At 33.8% G+C, this 11,098-nt stretch overlaps 2 protein-coding genes across 2 annotated transcripts; both read left to right on the plus strand.

Moving 5' to 3' along the window:
* The first annotated feature begins 4,008 nt into the window (after window positions 1-4,008).
* Window positions 4,009-7,838, plus strand: LOC133192864 (uncharacterized). Its single transcript, XM_061328867.1, has 5 exons — window positions 4,009-4,411; window positions 4,717-4,796; window positions 6,016-6,060; window positions 6,215-6,286; window positions 7,737-7,838. Exons 1-5 carry the CDS (start codon window positions 4,009-4,011, stop codon window positions 7,836-7,838), a joined length of 702 nt encoding a protein of 233 aa, XP_061184851.1.
* A 119-nt stretch (window positions 7,839-7,957) lies between these two features.
* LOC133192865 (uncharacterized) lies at window positions 7,958-10,877 on the plus strand. The gene is made up of 4 exons (XM_061328868.1): window positions 7,958-8,224; window positions 8,316-9,113; window positions 9,277-9,472; window positions 10,045-10,877. The coding sequence occupies exons 1-4, from the start codon at window positions 7,958-7,960 to the stop codon at window positions 10,875-10,877; spliced, it is 2,094 nt and encodes a 697-aa protein (XP_061184852.1).
* The last annotated feature ends 221 nt before the right edge of the window (window positions 10,878-11,098 follow it).

An 11,098-nucleotide genomic window follows, 5' to 3' on the forward strand; every position in this document is an offset into this window, starting at 1 on the left:
ATTCAGCAAATGTCTTATTCTTTTATAATTCCAATTTTAATTTTATTTATTGATTTCCTGTGTTTTGATTGGACGAGAACAAATTCAAGAAAAAGTTTACACATCGATAAATTCTCAATCACAACTACTTTCTTGACCTAGCTTTTATTGTAAGAACAAATGAAAACAAATCGTTAGGCCTACTTCTGTGTTTTAGCTAAACAATTACAGAAACTTGAAATTAATTTTAAATAAAAACAAAACTGACTACATACAGGACTGACAGACGGGAATATTATGTTTATGTCACTGTCAGATCACGAGTGCAAATTTTAACTCTCTGAAGTCATATTCTCGACGTTCCTAATAGGCCTACAAAACAAATCAGCTCAGTTCCCGGTAGTGCTGTGATAGGATAGAGAAACGTACCTTAGACTCTTGCATTATTAGCATCAAATTCATTTTTCTACATCCTACATTCTGTCCCGTCTTTGAACAAACCAGAGCAAATCAAGGTTGTCGTCGGTCTGCTACTTTCGTTTTAGAGCGTCTGTCGTTATATTGTCAACATGGTCTATATATGCATGGTCAAGGATGAATTCTTTTGAAGTCTACTTGTATTTACGATATTTGTTGACTTAAACAATATTGTAAGAGTTTTTATAAGCATATTTTATTAAATGTTTTGACAATTAAAGTTGAACTTTATCGACGTTCATCTCGATTGCGATTCATTTGCACATCGCGGCATAAAGTATTCCTACGCTGTACAGAATAACAGATTGTATGGAGGCTTCAAAGAGAAATAGTTTTACAATTTCGTAATTGGAATTACAAGAATTAAACGTTCTTTTTCAGAAGGCATGAGTTTACACATCGATGAATTCTGAAAAAAGAACGTTTAATCCTATAGTACAATTTGTCATAAAAGAATACTTGAAATGAACATGGCCAAAAGTGCGTTGCTATACCCATTAACATCAAATCAAAATGTTCTCAGCAGAAAACAATATGAACCCAGGTACAGTACCAGAGGAACTTCGAGATTTAACTATCATAGAACAGGAACTTACTAGAATAGCTCCATGTATTAATGTCAATATATTAAATCATGGGGTATTGCATCATCTGGTCATTGCGTCACATTTCCTCAAGAAATTAATTAACCAGCCAGAATTTTTCCTAGGTTACCACGTGAAATTCAAATTATATAAGTTAAAAAAACAAAGGGAAAATGATACAATTAAGGATTTCAGAGTCCGTAGCTGAAAAATTGAAAGTCTTTTAGATGGGTAAAAAAAAAAAATCCAGCCTATTCTGATATAATAATAGTACAAACACATTACAAGCAATCCCTGAAGATGGATAACTAACAGATATGATGACATTACAAATCAAAGAAAATACTGTGCATTTTAAATACAGGTCTCTGTAAAAATCAGGCAAAGGGTGAATCATGAGGGTTCTCAGAATTGGATGATTTTCCATATATAGATTTCTTTCGCACTTTGAACTATGAATGTAAACTTAAAATCAAATTGGATTATGGTTACTATGGAAACCTGGCTAAAGAAATTTCCCTAGCAACCAGCCAATTTTCCATATTTATGGACCAAAAAATCACTTATATTTCAGGCTTGAAATTGAATGCGAATATTACAAGAATTCTTTTAATGGATGTTATCGTAAAGATGAACGTTAACATTTAAAGTGTTTTAACAGTGCAAAACATAGAAATTAGATTTTAAGACATCTCCGTCATAGGCAGTGTAAGATACGCATGTTTTGCATTTTTTGCTGATTTTTGTAAATTTCAGCACTATTCAAGCCCATATTTTCTAAACTTCTGACACAAATACATAAGTTTCGTATATTTTACACAAAGGCAGAGGAACGTCAATTATGGAATTTAAATTTAAAAAGGTGTGTTTTTTGATATTTCCCATCCGTTGCCTAGCAACAAAAATGGGTGTTTTGATGAAGAAGAAAGAGTAATTGTAAATTGTGGGATATATAAATCGAATAAAATGTTGCCGTTGAGTACCAAAAAAAAAAAAAAAATTTTGCAATAAGAAAATTTATCTGAGACTTCTTTACAAACCAAGGAACGTTGTGCAAATACTTATCGCCATAGCAACAGAAAATTGCCCATAGCAACAAAGAAATAAAGTTTCTTTTTGGCACTGATGCATTCCTGTAAAGATTAATAGAGATTATTTTTTGTTTCACTCTAAATTTCAAAACATTTCTTTAATTAGCACATTTAACAATATGAAATTGATCTTGATTAAAGTATATGTTGTATTTGATTAATCCATGGTAACGATTCTGAGCTTATAACGCCAACATATCTCATGAAGAATTACAAGCATTTCTTTGCAAGCAATTTAAGACCCAAAGTTAATGTAAGAAAAAAGAATATTTTCATAATGACAACTTTTTGTGGTTGCTGATCTTAAATGATTATTGTAAAGTATTTTCTTATTTAAACATACGAAGTAACACCATTACTATGGGAAAAGGTACAAAGACTGAAGAGTTCACTGTAACGATTGGTAAACCGGTCTCACTAACAATCATGAACACGCAGTACTTACAGTTAAGGTTACAAATGGAAATACCGGCGAATATTTTTAATAGAAATTACATTCTTTACAACGATGGGCGATTCTTTTTAGGACTGAACTATTATCGGACAAATGTAATGCGGTTGAAAACTACATGTTGAGGATGATTAGATTTCTTATCTAGACTTGTGACGTAATGTGACAGTCACGTCGTTGTAGCAAATTTACCTGCAGTATTGAGGTCATCTATAAATTCCAATATTGCAAGGGCATAACCACGTTAAAAATCTAAGTTTAATTAATTATTATTTTCATCACTCTTTGTAGTTTGTGAAAAGTGCTGCGAACCTATATAGATTCTACTATATAATTGCTAAAATTACGTTTGTTAGACCTTATGTTGAATATTTTGCTGGTCAAGTACATTAAATATAGATATAATTAATTCGTTTGCAAGATTTCATCAGGTTCGCAGCACTTTTCAAATATCTTGATACCTCTTGAATTTATGTGTAAAAGCTTGTCATAATTCATTGAGGGTATGCCCTTGCAATATATCGATTTATTATGACCCTTCTATTACCCTTCAATGAATCTGCATACAAAATTACGGCAGTATCGCTTATCTAGTAAATGCAATGGAAGTATATGAATAAAATCATAAAATTGACATCGCATCCAAGTTAACGGCCTCTTATATATCTGCAAATATATTTTATTTAATTACAAAATACATTTTTTCATTGTATAAAATATAACTTATCCGCCTCTCACTGCATACGTTTGCGATATGACGTCACATTGACAATTGCATTGCGATCAGTGAATTCTTTATATATTGCTGTGTGGGATTTAACCAACAACAAAAATACATGCAATAGTAAGTATTGATGTAGTTTAAAGCTATCCAACAGTTTAAAATAGCAAATCATTTCATTTTGTGGTAATTTGAAGAACATATATTTTTGTGTGATGTCATATTAAGCATTTCCCGTAAAAATTAGGCCCCGCCTCCTTATTGCAGCCTTAACTGTGCTGCGCACTTAATGGCTTAAAAAAGGATCATGCATATATACAAAAAAATACAAATACAATACAAGTTTACATATTATGACACTTTAGTATTATTCTAATTTTTCTTCAAAAATATTTTGCCTTCAGTCAGTGTGGATTTTTTTTTAAAGCGTTGAACTTCCAGATACATGTAGACCCAATGCAATATGTGACGATAATTTACATGGATCTAGCATATTAGATCCATTACTTAGTATATTCACAAACCCAAATGCATAATGATTATATTATTTAAAAAAAATCTTTGAAAACAATTAAAAAACAAATTCGTGTTCTCTGTTTGTAATAAAAAAAAAATCGTAAAATCGTCCTACAACGGTTCAAGAGCGATTTTTTTGTAAGAGTTATTTCCCTCTGAGAACTCTTCTGTATAACTGATGTAAACAATATGGCAGACGTACCAGACGTCAGTTGTTCCATCGCCTGTGTATCCAATGCTATAAAAACACCCTGCACAGTATCTTCAAGATTTCCTCACGAATTTGGAGTAAGGAAGTTAAGTGAGTGTAAAAGGCCTATTTACAACCATTTAAGACAGTGCTCAGTAAGTAATTCCGACATAGCAAGCGAAGGGCAACTGATAGCCGTACGATGTGGTTTGTTTGAAGTTGATCTCAGCTTATACACTGTGTGCCCCTTCCATAGAGACAATCTCGGAATAGCATGGCACGAAAAATCTACGTGCCAGTATCCTCTTCATGAAGGGAGGGCCAAGCCATACCGCAGATTTACGCTCCAATTGAGCAAGCTGGTTTTCAGTCATTTTGCCTTATTGGTACCAGTTGGCTCAGGTATGTGTACAGTTTTAATTTATTGTGCAGTTTTATAACTTCCTTGAAACAGTGGGCCAAAAATAAATTCACTGTACTCTTGTAATATACCAAAGAAGTGTGAATTCAGGGGCAAAAGGGGGGGAGGTATAAGGACACAAATGAAATAAATCAAACATCAGTGATATGGTGTCAAAAAGGAATGTTAAACGACTTTTTTGCAAAAAAGATAATGAAGAATTAAAATGTTCCTAACATCATATATGAAAGTACATGTATACAAACTGTACAGGAAATTCATTGCAATGATCATTTGTTAATTGTAGGCATTTGCCGTAAGTGTATTGACCTTGTCCACAACCTGCCTGATATTTTTAAGGAAAATCTGAAACAGACAGACTTGAAGGTATATGTACTACAATGAAATCAAAAAGAAATTCTTTAGAACATACATGGCATGTTTCTGCTAGGAATAAGGGAAACTGTCCCAACCATGTATGTAAGGAAACAATGCAAATGTTGATTTCTATTGAATGTTTCTTTACTAAAATATTTTAAATATTTTAATATTTACATATCTAATAACATAGCAACAGTAAAATACTGTAATTTACTTACTGAATAAAAGTGATATTTTGCAACAGTGTGAAATATCATGGTGATATTTTGTCACTGTGTTAATTAAAGAATATATATCAACAGTGTGACAAAACTAGAAATTTTCCTTCCCTTCATGAAGAGTGTTGGAAAAAAAATACTCAATGGCTTATTTTAAGATAGAGTCAATGAAACATCCTGAAAGAGGCTTGAGGACTCCCAAAGTTTCTCCAAATGTGTTGAAACCATGTTTACAAGGTTTTCAATCTCCCATCCCTAAGCTATGACATCTCAACTTTGATGTCACAGTATATGATGTTGTTTTGCTAAAAGATGGAGGCAAAGGGAAAAGAAAATGCAATAAACAGAAAATTCAATATTTTGTAGTTGTACATGGAATTTTTTTCACTCGTGAGACAGGATTTTTTTATTGTGTTAACCAGTGCGAAGCATGAATGAAAATTTTTAAAAAAACCTGTTCCAGTAGTGAAATAAATTCCATATATATATATATATATATATATATATATATATATATATATATATATATATATACCTTGGAGTTTGACCTACTTGTATTTAAATAGTAGGTCAAACTAAGGTCAAAGCATTGAGGTAAAAAAATCTTGGTATATTGAATGGGTCTGCCTTACTGGGGCATCGGCGTTTCACAAACTTGAATTTCAATCTCACATCCCTAAGCTATGACATCTCAACTTTGATCTCTTTGGTATATATATAGCCGTCACCAATTGAAAGTCATGTGCACACTTAGCATATAGGATATCAGGGTTGTCCTTAAGTCCCTGAGGCCAGGGAATTTCCCTGCCTTTAATGATATAAACCGCCGGTTATTCTGGTACATATGTATTTCCCCTCAACCCTCTATTAGGAGAGGAAACCTAAAACCCCTTTCTACTTTTTAAATGTTCCCGGTGAATACCAAAAAACAGTTCTTACGGACAACCCTAGGATATTCTAACAGTAACTTGTATTCATATCTTCATGTATGATTAATTTATTTTTAGGCTGAAAATGTGGATGAAAAGAATTTCTCATCTGATGTTACACAGGTACATGTAATTTTGGTACATGCATTAAAATATTTTTAAAACACAAATTGAATGACTGATAACTTAGGAGTACTGAGTTACTTTAGCTTTATATTCTACATGTTCAACATGTTCCATGAAACTAACTCCTTTCACTCCAAACATTATTTTACAGAGGTGTGCTGAACATAACCTGCAAGCATTTCAGGACGAAGTTGATGGGATATACACTGAAAATTCAGATCAGGTACATAATTTTTAGCTCACATGGGCCAAAAACTCAAGTGATTTAGTGTCAACTGCCTATCATCTTTGTTGTAAACTTTTCATATTTTCATCTTCTGAAGAACCACTGAGCCAAATTCGATTGCTATCTGTAAGAAATTATGAAACTTATGTGAAAGCTTCTGGATATGGAGAAAATTCAAGTTTTTTATGCCCGGCCATGAATATGGCCGGGGCATATAGTGTTTGTTATGTCCGTCTTCCGTCCTTCTGTCTGTCCTTCCGTCACACTTTGCGTTTAGCTCTGTTCAAATCTCACTTTCATAGAAACTATCCAAGTTATTTTTATCAAACTTCATATGCTGATAGATATTGATGAGAGCTATGCAACTGCATCAACATTTTTTGACCTTGACCTTTCCTTTGACCTTGACCTCACTTTTCGTAAATTACTGTTTAGCTCAGTTTTAAAGATACCATTCAAGATAGTGTAATCAAACTTCATATGTTGATACATACTGATGTAAGCTATTCAACTGCATCAACATTTTTTGACCTTGACCTTTCTTTTGACCCTGACCTCACTTTTCTTTAATTACTGTTTAGCTCAGTTTTGATTAAACCATTCAAGATATTTTAAACAAACTTCATATGGTGATACATACTGATGAGAACTATTCAACTTCATCTATATTTTTTACCTTGACCTTTCCTTTGACCTTGACCTCACTTTTCTTTTAGAAGTGTCAAACTTCATATGCCGATACATACTGATGAGAGCTATTCAACTGCATCAATATTTTATCCTTGACCTTTCCTTTGTCCTTGACCCCACTTTTCTGAAATTAGTGTTTAGCTCTGTTTTAAAGAAACCATTCATAATATTTTTATCAAACTTCATATGCTAATACATACTGATGTAACTTTTTCAACTGCATCAACAATTTTTGACCTTGACCCCACTTTTCTTAAATTAGTGTTTAGCTCTGTTTTAAAGAAACCATTCATAATATTTTTATCAAACTTCATATGCTAATACATACTGATGTAACTTTTTTAACTGCATCAATATTTTTGACCTTGACCTTTCCTCTGACCTTGACCTCACTTTTCTCAATTTGTTAAAATGTTGCATTACTAATATACCCTCGGCGGGGCATTCATGTCCTATGGACATATTTCTAGTTTTTTCAAATCATGCAAGTCTTCCATGTGAATATGTATATATTTTTTTCTTTTTTGAAAATCTTCTTATTGCTAGTGCTCTATCCAATGACTATATAATTTGGAAAATGTATTTCATACTTTATTTAATTTCATACTCACCTGTAAATGTTGTTTCAAGAAAGATTTAGGATAAAAAGAAATTTCTCAATATTTTACATGCATTACGCAGCGTATGATATTTCATAGTGAAGATTTCATCATCACCTTGGTTCCGGTTCTCAATTGTGATTTGTTTTGATTTTCAGTTTTCATCACAGGAGAGCCCTCACCTGTCACAGATTTCAAACTGGAGTGAGGAAAATACCACCGGACTAGAGGCATTTAACAGTTTAGTCCAAACTTTATGAAAGGGAAAATTCAGCCCTTTGAAATATCAACTGCAGAAACCTCTTCAAGACATTACATCCCAAAACAGAAATTACTTACAGAAAAAAAAACATCGCAAATGGTCCATAGTATACTTGAAATGGTTGCTCCTGGACAGTCACAAGAGCTGTTAAATCTTATTGTCGAGCCTGACAGAACCACCAAATGCAATGAAGAATCTGAATATCTGTTGGAACTATTGACTAAAATTTACAATGAATCCACTTCTAATGTTGTGAAGGACCATACTCTCTCTTTAATGGCTGGACTGTCAACAAAAGAAAATCTGAAGAACAGAATCCCAGGACTAACAAAGTACCATATTGACAAAGTACGGGCAGTTTCACCAGACCAGATCTTTCAGAGGGTAAATGAACCACCAAAGAAAAGACAAAAAAATGGACCAATCCAAACTGGAACACTGTCTGTCATTTTTCTTCAACTCCTCTTTCCATCAGCTTATGTCCTATAGCACAAGGGAATTGGAACTTGACTCAGGTGAAACAATTGTGATTCCAGATGTCCTACGTACTGCTTGTCACTCTTCAATTATTGACATGTATGAAAAACATTGCGAGGATACTGATTTCTCACCACTATCAAGGGCTTCATTATTTCAAATACTGCATGCTTGCTCTGCTTCTAAGCGTCGCAATCTCTATGGCTTGGATAATATTACAGCAGATGGCCTAGCTGCTTTCAAGTCCTTGAGTAACATCATTAAGAATCTTGAAAACAAAGGCATTATCAACAAGGATACGAAAGCTACATTGACAAAACTTCTGTCAGAAAGCCAGAATTATCTTAAAAGAACCTTCAAGTTCCATGTCTTATTGAATTCTTCTTGTGCTGACCATTGTATCATGTGGCCTTGCAGTGACAGTAAAGATGCCAAATTTCAGTCAGTTTGTAACCATGATCATGTAGACAGCTGTCAACAGTGTGAAAATCTATCAATGGTCTCAGATCAGGTGTGCTCCTTAGATCTAGATGATGATGAGGCAATAGATGTCACAGAAGCAAGAAACAACATCCAAGCATGGAAAGCTCACATTGTTAGAACAATAAACCAAGATCGTGGGAGAGTGGACCTCCTAGATAGCATGCAGACATGTCATGTTCTGTTAGTAATGGACTGGGCCATGAAATTTCTTCCACTTTTGCACCGAGAGAGGCAATCAGACTGGTTTGGCCAAAAAGGGATCTCCTGGCATGTTACAGTTTGCATCACAAAAGATGATAAAGGATCTTTAAAGGTAAAATTTAAACAAAAAGCAGAAAAGAATTTATTAATCATGCATTCAGATTTCTTAACAATGAGCTTATACTTCTGAGAAAAATCCGTCTGACCCGTGGATAGCATTTGTAGAATCAAAAAAAAAAATTTGTTCATATATATTGTTTTCTCATTTTTTTCAGCATAGCACTTGGGTGCACATTTTTGAAAGTGGCAAACAAGACTGGTTCGCTGTAGCGTCCATCTTGGAACATACCCTCTCATCTGTGGTTCAGCAATATCCTTGCGTTAAAGAGGCTTTCCTCAGATCTGACAACGCTGGATGTTATCATAATGGATTTCTTTGGAGTTCGATTCCTAGTATATCTGAGAGAACAGGTAAATATAAATTTTGGTGTGTCTTTTATATACAAGGTATCAGGATTTGAGCATGCAAAATAGAGAATAGTAATATCCTTTTCCATATCACACCTTCCTGTCCTCTGCCTGATATTGGTGTCCCAGGCTAATGGAGAGTTTGATGTGGAAAAGGATATGTTTTATTTCCATTGCATACTTAGTAATAACATCAAAAACTGTAAATAATTTAAGTACAGTATAATTTATATGTTAACCGTTTTTAATAACATTTCTTGCAATTTTTTTTTTAAATTAAAAATAAAAACATAAATAAAAGTAAATAAAATTCCTACTTTTGTTTTTCAGTCCAGTAAATTCCTATTTTTTAACTCATCACTATTTTAGCACAGTGAAAGATTAAACTTACATTTGTAATTTAATGCAACATTTAATTTAAATGTTTATTACAACAGAAAGAAAGTATGTGTATTTCAGATAAACATACATACATAGGAAAAGAGAGAGAGAGTTTATTTTGAGGTCACAGTTTTATAGCTGTTTCAACATCCTTGCAATATGGTGATGTAATGTTTTCTTTGTCATATTTGCAGGAATACAGATTAAGAGCTACAACTTTAGTGAGGCGCAATCAGGAAAATCCTATTGCGATGCCAAAATTGCTCATCTTAGGAAGAAGATGAGAATGCATGTTGCAGATGGAAATGACATCAAGTTCCCAGTCGACATGAAGATGGCCTTAGATAGTGGAGGAGGAGTTACAGGATGCCAAGTAGCAGTTGTGGCCGTGGATTACAGTCATCAGCAGATAATCAGTCACAAATGGAAGGATGTACGCTTCATTACAGATCTGGAAGTAGAGTCTTGTAAGATGACCACGCACCATGCATATGACATTGGAAATGGAAATGTTATTGAGGCATCCTCAATGGTCTCCTCACAGCAAAATTCTACAGGTCTAAAGATCCTATCTGAGTTCAGGAAACCAGAGAAGCAAGAAGGACACATACAAAATCCAACTATTATTAAGGAGCCCCTCCAGTGTTTCCCTTGCTCAGAAGAGGGTTATGTTCAAAGTTTTTATACCTTTGAGGAATACGAGGAACACATGTACTTTGAAAAGCACACTTATGAATTTCATCAAAATTCAGATTTATCTACATTTGACAGGGTTAAGCTGAGGTGGGCAGAAAAATGTAATTTAGTCTCACAGAGTGAAGAGCAGATCTCCATGCCAATAGCAATGTGTGACTCTGACAAAAGCCAACAAGGTACTGCTACAAAAGGATGGGCACTTCAAAAGGAAAAGAAACAAGTGCGATTTAAGCAGCATGTGCGAGATTTCCTCAAAGAGGTATTCAAGACAGGAGAAGAGAGTGGGAAGAAGGCTAATCCTTTAGAAGTTGCATTGCATATGAAACAATAACTGGTGAGCGTATCTTTTCAGCCCAGGATTGTTTAAAACCAAGTCAGATTATGTCGTATTTCTCCAGACTGACATCCCAGTACAAAGATTCCTTAGCTAAAAGCAGGGAAGAAGAGGAAGAAGATGAGTACCTACAACACGTTATGAACGAAATTGAAATGCAGGATATCAAGAACATTGTATGGTTTGTGTGAAAACATTTTGTAACCTTATGTGATATG

The sequence above is a fragment of the Saccostrea echinata genome, unplaced genomic scaffold (genome assembly GCF_033153115.1).
Source record: "Saccostrea echinata isolate AGI-Se365-2 ecotype Australia unplaced genomic scaffold, CSIRO_AGI_Sech_v1 ptg000025l, whole genome shotgun sequence".
In the NCBI taxonomy this organism is placed as follows: Eukaryota; Metazoa; Mollusca; class Bivalvia; order Ostreida; family Ostreidae; genus Saccostrea; species Saccostrea echinata.

What these genes read in the sequence shown, in the direction of transcription:
- LOC133192864 (XM_061328867.1), top strand. Translation starts at nt 4,009, where the DNA reads ATGGCAGACGTACCAGACGTCAGTTGTTCCATCGCCTGTGTATCCAAT. An exon ending in TCTCATCTGATGTTACACAG is followed by an intron (nt 6,061 to 6,214) that starts GTACATGTAATT and finishes ATTATTTTACAG; the next exon opens with AGGTGTGCTGAACATAACCT. An exon ending in ACACTGAAAATTCAGATCAG is followed by an intron (nt 6,287 to 7,736) that starts GTACATAATTTT and finishes TTTGATTTTCAG; the next exon opens with TTTTCATCACAGGAGAGCCC.
- LOC133192865 (XM_061328868.1), top strand. Translation starts at nt 7,958, where the DNA reads ATGGTTGCTCCTGGACAGTCACAAGAGCTGTTAAATCTTATTGTCGAG. An exon ending in ATGATAAAGGATCTTTAAAG is followed by an intron (nt 9,114 to 9,276) that starts GTAAAATTTAAA and finishes CATTTTTTTCAG; the next exon opens with CATAGCACTTGGGTGCACAT. An exon ending in TAGTATATCTGAGAGAACAG is followed by an intron (nt 9,473 to 10,044) that starts GTAAATATAAAT and finishes TCATATTTGCAG; the next exon opens with GAATACAGATTAAGAGCTAC.